This window comes from Episyrphus balteatus, chromosome 3, assembly GCF_945859705.1.
Source record: "Episyrphus balteatus chromosome 3, idEpiBalt1.1, whole genome shotgun sequence".
NCBI classification, from domain to species: Eukaryota; Metazoa; Arthropoda; class Insecta; order Diptera; family Syrphidae; genus Episyrphus; species Episyrphus balteatus.
This window is the reverse complement of record NC_079136.1, coordinates 31,133,923-31,153,187: the sequence shown is the minus strand read 5'-3', so window position 1 is coordinate 31,153,187 and position 19,265 is coordinate 31,133,923. Positions and strand designations below refer to the sequence as shown.

Here is a 19,265-nt window from a genome sequence, read left to right as displayed (position 1 = left end):
AAAACAATCACAATAAGTAAAAGTTATAAAATGAACCGATGGAGGAATTTTAATCACAGCAAATACTTTAAAAATGTTACATTGGCGCATACAAAATCATGCAATTTTATGCTACTGATCTATTACAATTTATTGATTTATATATAAGTTTGTGTTATTGTACTAATAATAATATTTTCTATGTTATACAAGAGGGAGATAAAATCGATAGAGAATAAATAAACATCTTAATTTAATTGTGTCATTCTTTAAAGTCTGATCACTCATTAAAAAAAAAAAAACTAAAAAAAATACGCATACGCCGTAGTGAACATTTTATTTGGATGATAAAAAATTGTTGTTATCAATATAATAATGAAAAAAAAAAAAAAAACTAGGTATTTAATGTAAAAAACCACACACATTTATAATAATAGTCCGATAAAATTCATTAATTTTTGAAACAATCACTTTTGAATTTCAATGCAATAGAAATAAAATACACTAAGTACCGGGCCACTTGTAATAACGTGTTAAGCTACAAATTTGAAGAAGCGTTAAAAAATATATATACCTACATATATGTTAGGGTGGTCCTAAACACAAAGTTCATGAAGACATCCGCTCAATCGTATCCAAATAAATAAAAACAAATACCTACTCTAATTTTTTCAGATTTTTATCTATGCCTACCCCTTACTCGCTATGTAACAAGGTGAAACTCTAGTACTTGGACTTTGCGTCTGATTTTTTGGATTTTTTCCATATATCGTCAGCATCGTCAGCACTGCATTTCTGCATTTTTGAACATTTTCACTATAATGCATTATTTTACTTGTTATCGGTCCCTCTATTCACTGCATCGATCCCAATCGCCCAACTATTGTCTTGAAGATTAAACTATCAATTTCTGTTGCATGAGTTTTCCTAAGATTGCATGATTTTCCAAAACTTAGAAGAAGTTTTTCTCTAAACAACAACCTTTTTTCAGATTCGTGGTTTTGGCTTTGTGCCCACGATATCTCCTTTGCGGCTAGATCGATTTTGTTCTAATTTTGCACAATTATACTAACAATGATCCTTAGTAATATTGCATTCCAAGATATTTTTGAAAAATTGTGCGTTGTAGTTAAAGGATAATAGGATAACAACAATACAAAAATTTAATAGGAAGAATTTGGACTTTGGTTGTTTTTTTTTTTCTCAGTAAATTTGTTCAGACACATTATGTTATGACAAAAAAAATTGGCACACAAAATTTGAACTGCTCTGCAATTATCAGTGTAATTTTTGACATTTTTCGTACTATTTAGGGCAAAATAAATGTTATTCATTACATTTTAAAAGTTTCACTGCCTGGGCAGTGTTCTTTTTGTATTGCAAAAGTGTCCTACTTTAAAAATTGGCTTTGTTTAGCGAAAGCTCGATTAAGGAAGTATAAAAAACACGCGGGTTAAAATAAAACTAAATTCTGGTAAATTGGGCTAAGAAAGTTAAAAAAAAATCCACAGAAATTAGGTATATAATTTGGTATTTTTTTCAAAGTGCCTATTCAAGTTCTATACGATCTGCTCAGCCCATGAAAGCTGCTAAAGAGAGATAGTTTCATCAGTTTTTATTAATACTGACGTATATTACTACCTAATAAAAATTTCACTTTTACAAATTGAAGGTCCACCACACCGATTTATTATTATTATTTATTTTTTTTTAGTAGAAAAAAAAAATATTCCTTTCCAACTGAAATTCCTTGAGTTGTCCTACAAAACTATAAACACCTATAACTTAACTCAAGTAGCACACTTGTGTATAAATTGGTGTAAATTCATTAATTTTGGTGTAAAATTGAGAAAATTGAAAAAATATGGTGTATTTCTCAAAAATAGTGGTATAAAAATTATACCACTGTCTTTTCTGTACAAAATTTCAACATTTTTTTGAGATTCCGTGCAAAAAATACACCGATATTCAGTTGTTTTTATAATATACCATTAATGGTGCATAAAATTATTTGATTCTGAAATCAACCAAAACGGTTTATTTTGTACACTCTGTTTGGTGTAGAAAGCACACCCTGTGGACATAAAATTCACCAAAATGCATATGTGGGAGACGCCATATTTTTCAATGGACGCCATTTAAAAATAGAAGACAGCGATTAATTATTTTATTAAAATAGTATATTTATCGACCTAATAGTCCCGCATTCTTAGTTTTTTCGATTCATTATAAAATAACTTTTCTTAAAAAAATTTTTGAGGCGCTCGATTTTTAGAGGGGGTAGCATCTAAAATTAGTAGATAGAATGTGTTTCGTTTTAAAATTTGGCAAACAAAATCATATTTAACCATTGGTTTCTTATGGCAATATTATGAAAGTGAATAAAAATTCATTTTCATTTATTTCATAAGAAATGGTGTGAATTAGAATTCATCAAACTGTTTGAGATAAAAAATAAACTTTGGTTCAAATTTTAAATCAGAATAATTTAAATGGTGTATTGTATCCATAGATTTATTGTGTATTTTTCAATTTCAAAGGGATAATTTTCACCAAAAACAGATCATTTAATATACCACTAGTGCCATTTATACACCAAAATCGGTATATTTTTTTAACCACCGGAGTTTATTTTATACGAGAAAATGGTGTATTTTTTATATTCAAAATGCATATCACGAAAGTGCAAAAAATACACCAAATATTTTGGTGTATCTTAGACTTTTGTGCTACTTGAGAAGTCCCTCTCGTGTATTTTATTACTTCTGGTCATAATGTTTCCTTATTTTTTATTGGATTACCTTTATGTGGTAACAAACATATAATTTTGATGGACTGCGACACTTTTGTGTCCTTTTATTCCTACAATAGGTAATAATAAAAAAACATGTTGATAAAAGTCCTTCCGAAAACCATAATAAGTGTCCCCAATCAAATAAATAAACCGGAATTGATACAATATGAACACTCAATTCTCTCACGCTACTCCACAATCACAATACTCTTCTATTTATTATACTCAGCAAAAAGAGAATATAGCTATACGATTTATAACAATAAATTTGATATAATACCGTTAGTATAATGCAATTCAAATTGATGGATATCCCACATCGAATTGTTATCTTCTAAATTCATTGGTGATATCCTTTTTTTATCTAAGAATACAACTTTGGTTTGAGTTGGTGTCCTTGTGTCGATGTGCTATTTTGTTCTCTCCTCGCTCTCTTTTTGGTTTTCTCATGGTTGAGTAGCATTACAATAGACCAGGAAAGGGAAGTTCACTTCTTATTTTTTTTTTTTTAACCAAACATCCTGGCACGTTCTGAATCCTGATGTCTTACAAACATTCAGCCAGTAAGGTACCTATACCTTCCTACAACTAGCTTTCTTGAAGCAATTTTCCTGATGGGAGAGGAGAAAAAAAATCAGAGTTCACAAAACTTTAAAGTGGCATACAATGCAAAATAGGAAATATAAAAAAAAAAGAAAACAAACAAAAAAAAAAAAACAGTTATGGAACGAGTAATATGAAAAGTTTTCCTTTTGCAGAATTGTTTTTCCTGTGCTCTAGTAGCTATAAAGGACTAGGTAGGTATTTTAGGGGTAGAAGAAGGGAGTAGGAGGACATGGCTATAAGTCGAGTCGAGTCGAGTTGAGTATTTTGGGGGTTCGTGAAAGTGTATATAAGAATTTTGAATAGCGCAGCAGGAAGGCAAAGCCCCATGTTTAATTCATAGGAATTTCAATTAAATTCGCTGGTTGTGTTTTTTGTAGGGTTTATTTTGGTATATACCTACTTCTGTCATTGTGAATGTGGCGCAGTTCCTCTACTATTCGTAACACAGAAAGGAATTCCAAGTATTTGTGGTCATCACACAGTTTTTGCATGAATAAATAATGTGACTTTAATGGCATCCATCTATATATCCTATATAAAACTATGTATATATTGTTTCGACTCGTAAACCAAAACCTACTCGTATCCTGATGACATTGAAGTTTCATATCATTCTTGTTTTTTTTTTTCGGAATAATCACATTTTACATTGCAAGTAGGTAGTACGTAGGATTTGGTTTTATTTTTAACTACTTTTTTGTGCTGAAAGGATAAAGGCATTTAGAGAGGAGAGATGACAAAAGTTTTTTTTGTTTTGTTTTGTTTGCTTTGTTAACTATTTTAAGTTTATTGTTTACATGTTAACATGTAGGTTAACAGATCATTAATTCAAGATTCTTTTAAAGTTCCAATTAAAATCTGTTTAAAGTAGTATGACACTTCTAATCTTATAATTCAATACAGAACACAAAATGCGGATACTTAAAGTTTTAAATTTTTTTTAAAAGAATGCGAGTTTTTTAAATGATATACAAAATAGACTGATTATTCTCTGCAGGAGGCCACTAAATTGTCATGCGTTCACCTGTAGACAGTGGAAAATTCAAACGTGTTTATGGATTTATTTTATTTGATTATATTTGTAGAATTTAGTGAAATAAATTTGAAATATTATGCGCCGCATGACCTGAAAATAGACTACTTAAAAAAAAAAAAAAAACAAATTGTGGTTTCCGATTTGTAGTGAATTTTCATCAGGATCTAAACATTGTGAGCGTATAATAGAGGAAGATGGTATTGAAACTGAAATATAATCGTATATTAATTTCACACTTTCACAGTGTTATTGAATGAATGATTTTAATTTTTGGGTTGACAATGAAAATGTTTTCAGGTTAAAAACATGAAATGCGTCTGTCCAATATATTTTTTAGCCAGAAAAATAGAGTGAAGATTTTCTTTTCAGCTCTGCTGAGCTTATTCAAGGTCAAGTATTTAAATACCAGTTTTATGATACCTACCTTTATATATGTCAAAATCGGGATCGGGTCAAAATTCTGGCTTCAAAATTCTGGCTTCAAAATTCTGGCTTCAAAATTCTGGCTTCAAAATTCTGCTTTTTTAACGAAAATTCTGTTTTTCAAAATTCTGCTTTTTTTCTATTCTGCTTTCCAAAATTCTGCTTTTTAAAATTCTGCTTTTCAAAATTCTGCCAGCATTATACTTGAACAAAAAAATTCTGCCAATTCTGTTTTTTTTTATAGCATATGCGCTGACTAAAGAAAAATACACCTCATCAATGTAATTCAACATTGGTACTTTCCTAAATTTTTTTGTTTAAGTGTCGCAAATATTTTTTAAAATGCATAGACTGACTTTCTTTCAAATAAAATCTATAACTTTTTGGAACCGATGTTGTTTGATACAAGATATTCCTTTTCTTATTAAAATTTTTGAATATTCATCTTTATTTGACAGACTAAAAACTTTTTAAATTATTTTCGGAAATGTTTAGTATTAAAAAACTTTTCTTAATATTTTCAAATTTATTCATTTATGAAACAAAAAATAATATGCATTCAAATAATGACAAATTATTCAAAGTGAGTAATCAAATAAGCAGATAATTTTTCAAGAAGATGATTTTACAGAATTTTATGAAAATGAAAGCGCGCGCTTTTTAACATTTTCCAAACCCTTTTTTAATTTTTTGCAGAATTTTGAAAAACAGAATTATGAAAAACAGAATTTTGAAACACAGAATTTTGAAAAACAGAATTTTGAAAAGCAGAATTTTGAAAGCAGAATTTTGTAAAGCAGAATTTTGTAAAGCAGAATTTTGACCCCGGCAGAGTTTTGACCCCAACCCGTCAAAATCTCAAAAAATATTGGTATTTGAATTTTGTTCTTGAACCGTTAGTGCTGTGTAGATTTTATCAAGAAAAGAATTAAAGATACCTCCTGCATTATTAATACTGAAAATTTGATATGTCGAAAATTTTTCAGCTGAAATTTAGGTTTATATTGTAGTTTTTATAATAAACAAAGTCAATATACTATACCGGATCAAATATTTTCTTATGTCGACATTTTTGTTTTTTTTTCTTCGTTTGATCAAAAAATATTATTACGTTCCAACACGAAATAAAAAGAAAGGTAGGCCTAAAAACTCCTGGTACAAGCAAATGCAAAAACACCAGCATTCAGTTGGCCTCAGAAACGGAACAATACAAAACCGGGAGGCTTGCCGCCGATTTCTGAGGTCAACCCGGCGAACCCCACAGGCGGATCACTAGTGTGAAGCAGTAACGTGGGAAGGTTATGATGATCTCGACATCGAGATCATAACAGCGCCGAGAAAAAAGGAAGAAGAAGATCAAAAAATATTATAAGAAAGCCAGTTTTTTTTAAACGAAAGATCGTTCAAAAGAAATCGAATTTGTTATGGTATATGTTTCTAGGACAGTGCTTTGTGGTACGCAACTGCCAGTACTGTACTGTGACAAAGGCTTAGGTACATCCATAAGACTGGTTGTAATTCAAAGCTGAAGGCTACTGCAAACCAAATGCGAAGTTTTTTTTTTTGAAAATTCTATGTGTTAGTATAGAGGCTGGTATCTGTATAACAAGAGGCTTTTTGAAGCTGGAAAATCAGTTTTATACACCTAGTATGAATTTTTACTTGCTCAATAGGGCAAGTATTGGTTTCGTGTCGAAAAAAAAATTTGAGGTTTTAACCAAAACCAACATTACGATTATGGAGAATTCCAAAAAAGTGGGTCTCGCAATTCCGTCCGTGTGTCTGTGCGTCCGTACGTCCATCTGTACATATTTCCACAGCCTAAACGCGTGGATGGATTTTCTTCAAATTTGGTACAGATGATTTTTATGGAAATCTGAAAGTTGTTTTTTTTTGGTTTTTTTATATCTCGCTTAGAAAGTGTACCTCCCATACAAATTTTTTAATTTAACCAAATAACTCGAAAACGGCTCAAACGATTTTGATTAAACTTTGCAGACATAATATTCAAAGCTATTGCAATAAAACTGCTTTTATATTTTTTTCCAAAAAAAGTCAAATTTAAAAATTTTTTTTCATATTAAAAAAATTTGCCCTAAATGTCGGCTCTTCCCCAACCTCAACAAAATTTCTTAAAAAGTTATATAGAGGCAGCTCGCAAAATCTACAAGTAAATTAACATAAAAGTGCTTTGAACTGCAAGAGCAAGTACGTGCGACCCCAGTCGTGCATTTTATTTTAAATAGAAAGATGGATTTCAGCAAAAAAAATTCTTACTTGTTTTACCATGCAGTAATGAAAATGTAATTACAATTTTTTAATAAAAAAAAACGCAAAAGAGTTTTTTTCAAAAATCTACGAAAAATTCAAAACACCAAGTTCTCGCACATTTTCGTGTTTTTTGTCATGGTACAAAAAGACACCTAGTAAACTTAATGAACCCAATAGTTTCAAAAATATTGCACTGCTTAATATCGTCATATTTGGCTAAATAAATAAGCTATTATGTTTAACGAATTGTACCTTACCTACACATTTAGTAGAAGCTGATGTATTTCGTCAAAGATGCTTTTCTTTTTTAATAAGTAAATTATCAAAAAAAAAAAATTTTTTTTACAAGAAAATTAAAAGCATTTATGAAATGTTTAAGAAGGTACCTATGCAATATAATTCAAACATTGCGTATGTTGATTAAATTTTCAAAAAAATTTTTGAGACGTTTTTGAGAAATCTACAATAAGGAACAATAAACGTAGTAGGTACTGAAAAAATGGATTTCCGTTTCCGTAAAGGATATAGGGGATTTATCCAAAAATTTGACGAAAAGTTTAAGTACAAGAATTTCACTTTGATACAGGGCATGTAGAGGATAACTATACACAAATCTGGAGACGATTGAGTGGATGTCTTTGCTAGATTTGTGTTAAGAACTACCCTAATCAGCATATTAATTTGTTGTTACTTTTGGTTATAGCGAGTTTTCAACGATTTTCTTACAAAATATTTTAAAGGCTTTAGTAGGTACATAGATATAATTAAGGTATAGGTTTGAACAACAATTATTTCCAAATTTAAAACAAATTGGACTTTCTCACTCTACAATCATGAGAAAAGTTATAAAAATTGTTTTATATTCTTGAATACCAACCCTCTTAGACTTGATTTGTCAGCATTCATATCATTTTACCTCACCCACGATAAAATAATATCACAATGCTTTGAAATAAAATAAAACTTAAAAAATTCCTATATAAAGTAAGTCAAGAGGTGATAAAAATCGAAAATTGAATAAACTATTCAAATCAATTCCTTCCAATGCCCTCAATCAATCTCATTCAATTTATATTGTCATTTTGATCTCCTATAAACTGTGTCAATTATTGACACAATCAATGCAAATCACTTTCTCCATAACAATCACAAAATCCAAATAAAATTTAGCAAAATATACATATCCACAACATTAACATAAACACTAACACAAGCACACACTCACAAATATAGGTTAACTCCTATCAAAAATATCTATCTACATATAAATTTCTAATTGCAGGTCCATCAAACGGCCTTACAGTGCCCCTTTCGCCATTTCTCGCTGGCCTCACATTATTTGCAGCTCTACTATTTGCCATCGCATGCATAATCCTAGCAGCTCTCTATCGTAGATACTCAAACAAGTAAGTCAATATACCATACCCACAAAAAAAAAAAAAATAATAAAAAATATATATATTCAATATATAGACACTTACTTATACACAAACAACCACAAATCCACTTTATTGTGGTAATAGCTTTTATTGCGTAAATAAATTCCCTCATCCTGATCGTCCCAATTATAATATGTTGGTATATGTAAGCAGTGGCACTTCATATCCAAGGACGTTGTTTTGTCCATATACAACGTTGAATTCGAAAATACTATACCTAAACAAAAAAAAAACAAAAAAAATCCAAACAAAAAACCAGAGAGAGACAGAAGAATCCCCGCACAAAACCATTCACCCGATCAGGTATCAATTTCATCAGAATAGCCCATCAATTTGCTCCTTGTTGACCCCCGTTTTTCGGTCTTTCCTCTCCGATGTCCTCTATCGTCCATATACTCGTCGTATAGACAAACAATGATGGTTACGAGAGATTTAATTAAATGACATCGAAGTGCAAAATGTTTGGCTATGGATTCGACTACGAGGGCAAATGGCAATGGTGATGGCGTTCTCAAGCTCTCTCTCTCCATAAACCCTTACCAAAAAACCTAAACCGAGGCTGTAAAATACTGTTGCCAATTTATGGGCCTCTATTTTTTGAAGTCCTCCTAAATTACACAGCCCCATCATCCTCCATATAACTAACTACCTCCTCTCTTAACCTCACATAACCTCCTCCTCCTCCCCCTACTTCTGAATGATAGCTATACTCTGGTATATAATATTGAAGGTATAATGTTTGTCATTTGCTTTTTCAATAATAGAAACAGTGAAGCCAATTTGAAATCTGCCAAACATACCCAGCTGTCGATAATGCCATCCGATTGTCAGCTAGATCCACTTCAAGCGAACCATCACCATCACCATCATCATCATCATAATCAACATCAACAACAGCAGCAGCAGCAGCAGCAGCACAATCATCAGCATCATTTGAGCGGTGCTGGCAGCCTTACAACAACAACAACAATGGCAAATACGCCATTAGGTAGCACCACAACGAATCCGCATGATGGCCATCATCAACAGAGTCCACAAATGATGGGTGACCCACCCGAAGGTGATGACACAGATCCAGATGTTATTCCAAATCAATATGGTGAGTTTGCAAAAACAAAAACAAAAAAAAAACAAAATGAAAGAAAAATGAACAAAAAATGGTAAAAATATTTTTATTCATATTTGCCACCCTATATTATAAAAATGGGGTAGGAGAATATCACTTAAAGTGGGTACTTGGATTGGGTAGAAGTATGTATAGAATTAGATACAGTATACGTTCATAGTTGACTACGAAATAATAACGAAAGCACAATGAACCTACAAACGAACGAGCTTTCAACATAATAAACACATGCGTCTGTTATGTAATGCCACCCCTTATAGCGAAAGAGTATCTTATTATTTTGTGTCATAAGTTTTGACGCACATATAATGAACTGAAGATGTGCTCATATGAATTTCTTTTCATTAAAATGTTGAAGATGGAAAAAAGGGTTTTGAAGTAATTTGTATTCGTAGGGACTCAGTATACTTATATATTTACATAATATTTCTTATTTGAATCAAGTCTGTAAGAACTGAGCCTTATATTTCAAGAAACTCTTCAATATTCACTTATTCATTTATTCTAATAGTGTTATTGTTTACAAAAAAGAGGTTGTCTGTAAAGCCAGTTTACGGACGATGATTTTACGTGATAACGTCGTCAGAAAACAGGTTGTGTGCTTTTGTTTAAAATGAGCCAATTGAAGCGTTTACTTTTTTTAAAAAATCATAATTTACAAGCAAAAGCTAAAAAGAAGTACCTTTTTTATTTTCTCATTATATTAATTTTTTTTATTTTAAAAGCTTACAAAAAAAAATTATGCAATTTAAAAGCCAAGTATTTCTTCTTAAGAATAAAACCATTTTTAATTTTTTACAATCCGCAAAAAGTATAAAAATAATTTATTGAAAACAATCACTTTCATCAAAAAAGCAAAAAAAACATGAATTTTTATCTTCTCACGTCATTAATTCCATTTTTTTCCCTAACAACCTATACAAAATTTTTTACCATCTGAAAGCTTATTGTCTATGCTTTAAATATATATATATCGATCAGGTCTATGAGACATCTACAAAAAGAGGTAGAATTTTTTGAACTCGATCGATTTTTTTGCTTTTTTTAAAGCAAAAAAAAACATTTATTTTTATGTTCTCAGGCTATGGAATCAATTTTTTTTTTGACAACCTATACAAAATACCATGTGAAATCTTATTATTTCACCTTTCATATGACGTATCAATTTCATTTCAAAGATGTCTACAAGAGAAGTTAGAATTTTTTAAAGTCAACCATGTCGAATTTCCAGACTGAGATTACGGTACTTCCCACACTGGTGGCTGTTCGGGGGGCAACAGATCTAAACTGGTGTTTTGAGGTTTTTCGCAAGTTTCTTGATTTAACATTGTGTAGCTTGTAGTTAGTCTACCGTTATGTGTGATATACCAAATGAAAGGTAATTGTATCAGTTATAACCTGTTAAATTCTAAAATTTTATTTTACAGTTATCTCAAAACTGTGTTTACGAAAATGATTGAAACTTCGCACACATAATAGTCTATCATTACTCCGTATACTTTATTCCTGTATCTATTAAAGAAAAAAAGATAAAAATAAAAAACGATTAAAATCGGTTAAAAACGGTCAAAAAACGGGTTTTTAAAAACTTGTTTCTTCAGTTATTCAGTCAGAACTCACTAAACGATTCCAATTTTGTGCACATGTATGTATAAGGCCAAAACCTAGATGTTCTATAAGTTTGAGATTTTTTGAACGCTCTAAAAAAAAATCTAAAAATCAAAAACTACCCATAAATACCCCTAAGAAACAAGGTGTTTTTCAAAAATTTATATTTCGAAACGCAGAGTGTTGAAAAAAATCCGTATCAGACGCTTAATTTTTAACCCTCATCTTTCACCTGGCGTCTTTAGAATTGTCGAAAAAAATGTCATTTACCCAAAATCATCATTTTGTCATAGCCCCAACACGTGTACAACGTTCAAACAAAACGTTATAGCTTAGTTTCAAATTTTTTTAGAATTTTTTCTTAAATTAATCTCATTTATCTATAGCAAAAAAAATCAATTCTCTACAACTTCGCGTTTAGATTTTAGCCCAAATTTCATCTTTCCGTTTTACCCCTGTTTACCCTATTAAATGACGGAGTTTTTAAAAATCCTTCATTTGGATTAAGCTTTAGGTTATTATCTTTCAAATAAGCTATATTTTTGTATCTCTAATAGTTTATTTTTAATTTTGAATTGAAATTTTTTGCCGCACTGCGAAAGTGCGGGAGTGTAACGTTAGAAAATGGCGTCACTTTTTTGTGGTGGCTGCCATGGTTCATCGATTTATAAGACGTTATAACGTCAAAAATATAAAAAAAAATTACAATAAGTGTCGTCATACTTTTCATTTCAGCTCAGGAAACTCGAAAATCTTATCTTAAAAAATGTTTCTGGATAGGTTTTCGAGATACCTATGATTTTTCAAAGTTTTTTGTCGTTTTTTTTTCAGCATACTAAGTATTCGGGCTATATCTTGAGTAAAAAACGATCAATCTCAGCAGAAAAATGGCTCCAAAATACCAAAAACAGTAAATTTTGAAAGTCTATATTTTATAGAATTTTCGCCGTATTAAATTTTGACCATTATTTTAAAAGATAAGGTATTTTCTTTTCTCCGTTACATGTCCAATATCTCTAAATGTTCAAAGGGTAAAAAAAGACTATTTAGTAAAAACATCAAAAATGTCATGTTTTTCTTAGTTTGATTAAAAAAACTTCATTTTAGAATTAATATTAAGCTTATAATTATAGCTTTTAAAAAAAGTATCAATCAAAACTGTAAGTGTTGCCGTTGTTTTTTAATAATTTTTTTTATTTTAAGTAATTTTTTTTAGAAAATTGCCCCTCCCGCCAAAACGGGGGGACATAGACCCCCCCTCCCATAGTAAACAATGATTGTATATAACCCCTCTACAAAATCTCATTATCAGTTCTTGGTGCTTAAGTTATCATACTTTCCCCTCAAATGTTTCAGTTTTATGAGTAAAACTAAAAATTCGAAAAAAAAAGATAGATTAAAATGGCCATACTTCGGTTAATTTTCAATGAAAAAATTTATTGAGCATAGCATTTTGAAGGAAATTTAATCTTCTTTTTTTCTTTTGAGCAATGTTTATGTCTATCTCAACCCAAAAAAAATTTACAACTAAAAAAGCAAACAAAATCTAAAAATCGATTTTTTTGGTATTTTTTTTTATGATTGTTTCGACTATTTTGGTATGGATTTTTTTTTTTTTTTTTCAATTTTTAAAAAACATTATTCCAATAGGAAATTTAATGCCCTACAAAACAGTTTTATGTGCAATATGTCAAAATTGTGCTTGGTTTACGAGGTATATTGAAAAAACCAAAAAAAGGGGGCTTTCGCACCCCTATATTCAGTTTCCACCCTCTCTTATAACCCATTGAACGATTTCTGCAATAAAAACCCGTGAACGTCTTAGTTCCTTATTGCCATGTTTTTTTCGACATAATCAATAGCCTAATACTTATAAACACGATTGTAATCAAAGCAGCGCACTGTGGGCTAGAACGCTTTTTTAGCTGGAATTAATTATAGAAATTCTCGAAATAATCTAAAGTTGCAGTTAAAGCCATTAAGATGATGTCGAATGATATAATAATGATAATTTTATGGTACAACAAGATAAGACCAACAACAAAAATAAACGAAATATTATGTTAAATAAGGTTTTCCAATTTACAACAGATATTATTGGTATACAAAACAAAAAAATGAGTTTTTTGAAGTTTGGACGCATCAAACTCGAAAATGGTGTCATTGAACGCTTACAAAAGTTGTTTTTACTAAATAGGGAAAGTAAAATGTTAATGCAAATAAAAAAACCGTTATTTGAAAACATTCAACACGTTTTTTTCATCGTAAGTGGTTTTTTTGAACATTTTTCTCACTATACTTTCAGAGTTACAGCGAAAAAAGTTTGCTCTTGTAGGACATAGTTTTATAAAAAAAATAATGCCATATAGGCTAGCTACTTTGTAACGAAGCGTTACAAATGCTCCTCCTTCCACCTTTCCATCAACCCAAATCATCCAACCAACCGTTGACAAAATCAAATTTAAATATCAACTGACCGTTGAAATATTCAAATTTGAATCCGACTAATCCAACCAACCGTTGACAAAATCAAATTTAAATATCAACTGACCGTTGAAATATTCAAATTTGAATCCGACTAACCGACTTCTACTAACCAACCGTTGAGAAATTCAAATTTGAATTTTTAATAAATTAAATTTATTTCTTTTGATTTTACTCGATTCACACCCAGTCATTACGAAATATAACATATAGGAAAGTAAAATTTCAATGAAAAATCAGTTCTTTGCTTCTCCGTTGCCGAAGTACCAATCTAGTGTACTAGAAATAAAGAACGCAATTGAGAAAGAAAATATTAAGAAGTATATTGTATATATACATTCTTGCGGGAAGTGAAGGGCTGAAAGGCTAGTAACTTCAGAACCGATTTTTTTGGGGAAACCCTTTGTATTGCTCGTTTCTTTCCTTGATCCACTTCTTCTGAGTGTATCAGGGACATAAGCCGCTCTCTCCTGAGACCCGCTGCCGTTAATTCTCTAGTCTTTGCTAGGGACAATACCGCTTTTATACCGCTTATTTCGTGGCTGCCTTTCTAAGAGTACCACGAACAGGAGCCTGTCACCCGGAGACCGCTCACCGTTTGTTCTCTAGTCTTTGCTAGAGACAGGACCGTTTTCCAAACGATTATTCTGTCGATATCTTTTAGCAAAGCATACCGCAGACAGGAGCCGTCACTCGGATACCGCTCACCGCTTATTCTCTAGTCTTTGCTAGGGACAGAAAGTAAACCGCTTTGGATTTTACTTGTTTCTTTCCTTACTCCACCTCGTTTAGGTGTATTGAGGACATTAGCCGCTCTCTCCTGAGACCCGCTGCCGTTAATTCTTTAGCTTTTGCTAGGGACAATACCGCTTTCATACCGCTTATTCCGTGGCTACCCTTCAAAGTGTACCACGGACAGGAGCCGTCAACCGGAGACCGCTCACCGTTTGTTCTCTAGTCTTTTCTAGAGACAGGACCGCTTCCAAATCGCTAATTCCGTGGATATTCTTCAAAGAGTTCCACGGACAGGAGCCTGTCACCCGGAGACCGCTCACCGTTTGATTCTCTAGTCTTTTGCTAGAGACAGGACCGCTTCCGAACCGTTTATTCCGTGGTTGTCTTTCAAAAAGCACCACGGACAAGAGCCTGTCACCCGGAGACCGCTCGCCGATAATTCTTTAGACAGTTCTAGGGACAGAAAGTAGACCATCTACTTGTTTCTTTCTTCGGTCCGCTTCTAAGTGTACCGTAGACATAGGCCGCTCTCTGCCGAGACCCGCCGCCGATCATTCTCAAGCATTTCGCTTGGGACAGTATTTACTTGTAATAGTTGTAAGAGATTGTAATTGAAATATCGTATTATTATAAATAAATAAAATTAGTTTTAAACAAATTAATAAAAGAAGGTGTTAAGAAAAAATTAATATTTTGAAGATTGGTTGTTTTCATTTTGGAGTTTGGACTTTTAACCCGAGTTTTCTGTGCTTTCTTTGGGATCGATCCTGGACGCCCACGAGTCTACCTCAGCCTAGACAAAAAAAAAGCATCACAAAATGGCGCCCGAGCAGGGACCTTAGAAGGTTTAACCAAAACTCCGATCTTTAACCGACCCAAAATCTTCGAAAGGTTCCTCCGACCTCCGCATTCCGTGACCTATACCACCGAACACCGCACTCCGTAAACCAAACTTCGACACCAGCCACCGTTTATCAGCCACCAGCCTCTACCGCCTCAGTTCGTTTCTTTGCCAAGCACCACCAACCGCCGTCCACCAGATACCGTTCCTCCGACCACAACTACCGCCCGATACTTCACCATGCCTGACTCCGAAGATGAAGACGAGCATCATTTAAATCCATACAAAAACTTAGGATTTATATATTTTCTAAAGAAACCCGAGTTAATCGAAACGCTTAGCGCTCGAAAGCTTGATACGACAGGAAATGTGCGAGAACTAAGAAAACGTCTGAGCCAGCATCTCAAGAAGAACCGTGACCATGGCTCAACTCAGAACCTTTGCGAGCACTGGGAAAAAGTTGTAGAAACACGAGATGATGAAGATCCGGCCTCCGAGTCACCCAACGCTAAAGGCATATTACCATCTGGCAGCCAGGCCGGAGTCGCACCAGCGATTGTACCAGTATCTGTAAATGAGGAATCAGGGGCAAAATTTCCCGCATACAGGCAAATTACCTATCCCGTTCCCGAGTTTCAAAAAGCCAACACCGTATTGCCGCACATATCCAGTACCGGAACCAGCACCAGTCAAGTAACATCTCGACAAACTGGTGTTTCTCAAGGAGGATTGCCAGAACCTCGATCTTCGAGTCGCCTAACTTTGAGCTATGAAGCAGAGGTTATGAACACAGTCCGAAAGTGGGGACTAAAGTTCGATGGGACCGGAAACCCTCTAGAATTTATAGAGAGAGTGACGGAGTTAGCGCGATGCTACAATATACCCCAGAACGACATACTACGAACAATGCCTGAACTATTCAGAGGAACTTCTTTGGAATGGCTTCGTATTAAGTGTGATAGTTTTGCGACCTGGGAAGACTTCCATCAGGCGTTCATCCAAAACTTCCTTCCACCGCGTTATCTCCACAAACTTGAAGACGAAATTTTCCGCCGCCGCCAAGGGCCGAGGGAAAAAGCTAAGGAGTACATATTAGGCACGCTATATTTAATACGTCAACATCCCAGAGTTACCGCCGCCGATAATATAGACCGGATTTTTGATGGTTTAAGACCAGAGTACCGGTTGTACATAAGACGTACAGATTTCAAAACCATCGATGATTTGATTATGCTCACCGAGGAGTTTGAATCAATCAAAACTGAAGAAAGGAATGTGAGACCAACCCAAGCCGCTGCGTTTTCGGGACCACCAGCACCATTAGCAAATCGAGCACCGCCAGCCACCGTTTCTTACGATAGACAGACCCATTGTTGGAACTGCAAACAGAGGGGTCATCGAAAAGAAAATTGCCGAAGACCGTTTCGACTCTTCTGCTCTTTTTGCGGGGAAGATGGCAGATTGTCGAAAGACTGTTCGTGTCACCGAAACACCGTAGCCGTTATGCATTCAACTCCTTCTCATGACCCACGCTACTTCGTTCCGATTAAGGTTGGAGACCAGATATTCCAGGCTTTGCTCGATACCGGTTCGACTAAAACTTATGTGGGCCAAGAATTACGCGATAAGTTTAAGGAATTAGAATTGCCTATGCGTGAGTACTGCCGTCCAGTGCATTTGGCGAACGGATCAGCGGTGACGACGAAGGAACACTACACTGTAGATTTTGCTTTGAACGGAGTACCCCTAACAGGAGAAGTAACTTACCTTCCCTCACTTGACACCGACGCTATCCTGGGTATGGATTTATTAAGTCCAGCCGGCCTGCAAGTCTTCATGGGAGGAAAGGTAGTAACTGGTAAAACGCCCAGTTCCGATGTTATGCCCAACAATTCCATTACCGACTGTAATGCCGTATCACACCTTCTCGATAACGATCAACAAAGACTCGATGATTTCCTTGCGACCGAGTTGCCGAAATTCAATGAGCTAAAAGGGATGGCTAACGTCCCACCCCACCGAATCCGACTTAAGAAGGAAGAACCGTTCAAGCAGCGGTATTATCCGCGTAACCCAGCGATGCAGAAGGTTATTAACGAGGAGATTGATGAGTTGCTCGAAACCGGAAAGATCAGTCCTTCGAAGAGTCCATATAGCTCACCTATCGTTTTAGTGAGAAAGAAAGGAGGCTCCTGGAGGGTATGTGTGGATTTCCGTAAGCTTAATGAGATCTCTTATAAAGACGCCTATCCATTGCCATTTATAATGTCTATACTGGATAAATTGCGGGGAGCTAAATTCATCACGACCATCGATTTAAAGCAGGGCTATTGGCAGATTGCCTTAGAACCGAAGTGCCGTCCGTATACCGCTTTCACCGTGCCAGGTAGAGGGCTGTTCGAGTGGAATGTCATGCCGTGCGGGCTACATTCTGCAGGAGCCACTTTTCAAAGAGCCATGGATTCGATTTTTGGGCCAGAGATGAGTGATCGTGTGTTCGTGTACCTAGACGACATCATAATCATAAGCGAAACGTTCGACGAACACCTACGAGATTTGAACGAAGTGTTCCTCAAGCTTCGAGAAGCTAACTTAAAAATTAATGTCGACAAATGTAACTTCTGTCGAGAGAGCTTAAAGTTCCTAGGACATGTTGTTAGCAAGGATGGGATTCATACCGATCCAGATAAAATCAAAGCGGTTCAAGAATTGAAAGCTCCAACTTGTTCCAAAGAACTACGCCGAATACTGGGAATTTGTTCTTGGTATAGGCGCTTTATTAAAGATTTCTCCACCGTCGCCGGCCCGTTAACCGGTCTTTTGAGGAAAAAGGTAAGATGGAAGTGGAGTGAGACACAGCAAGCCGCTTTTGACCAGCTGAAGACCAGACTAACCGAAGCTCCAATCCTAGCCTGTCCGAATTTCGACCTGCCATTCACATTACAGACCGACGCTAGCAATTTTGGTCTGGGTGTTGTACTAACACAATCCGTTGACAATCAGGAGAAAGTTATAGCTTATGCCAGCCGTACGCTCACTGAACTTGAGAAAAAGTATGCTACAACGGAGAAGGAATGTTTGGCCATATTGTGGGGAATTAGGAAGATGCGGCCATACCTTGAGGGTTACCATTTCAATGTGATCACCGATCATCACTCCCTGAAGTGGTTGCATTCTTTAGAGAACCCATCAGGTAGACTAGCGCGATGGGCCCTGGAGTTACAACAGTTCGATTTTGACATTCAGTATCGCAAAGGGGCGATGAATGTGGTGGCCGACGCGTTGTCCCGAGATCCCCTACCAATCACCGACTATGATAAGTTAGCGTCCTTATGCGATTCAGCCCCCGATTGGACCGAGAAAAAGAAAATGTTAATAGAGACAGACCCGACCAGATATCCAGAGTACAAAATTGTACAAAACCAACTGTATCGCCGATTCGAAACCTCCCAACCGTTAGCTGACTCTCACCAGTATGATTGGAAAATGTGCGTGCCTTTCACCGACCGAACCCAAATCATGTTCGAGAATCATGACACCGTCACGGCTGGACATCTTGGTATCGCTAAAACTATTTCCCGTATGGCGAAACGCTATTATTGGCCGGGCATGTTCCGAGACGTAAGCAAGTACGTTCGAAAATGCCAAGTATGTAACCGGTACAAAGCGTCTCAGCAAAAGCAGAGTGGAATGATGTTCACGTCTCCTGTAGCGGAACCCTGGGAGATAGTGTGTGGAGACTTTATGGGGCCATTGCCAAAATCTATGAAGGGCAACACAACACTCTTAGTGATGGTAGACAAATTTACTAAATGGGTAGAGGTTGTTCCCTTAAGAACAGCTACTACACCGGGCCTCATCAAGGCCGTAAGAGAACGTATTGTCACGCGTTTTGGAGTGCCGAGAGTTTTCTTGTCCGACAA

At 34.7% G+C, this 19,265-nt stretch overlaps 1 protein-coding gene across 1 annotated transcript in view; it reads left to right on the top strand.

Annotated features, from left to right (window-relative positions):
- LOC129913565 (hemicentin-2) overlaps positions 1-19,265 on the top strand; it is a 171,573-nt gene that overhangs the window by 136,682 nt on the left and 15,626 nt on the right. Inside the window, exons 14-15 of the mRNA XM_055992309.1 lie at positions 8,392-8,515; positions 9,313-9,647. Of these exons, the coding sequence (XP_055848284.1) occupies positions 8,392-8,515; positions 9,313-9,647 (459 nt within the window). The remainder of the gene's footprint in view (positions 1-8,391; positions 8,516-9,312; positions 9,648-19,265) is intronic.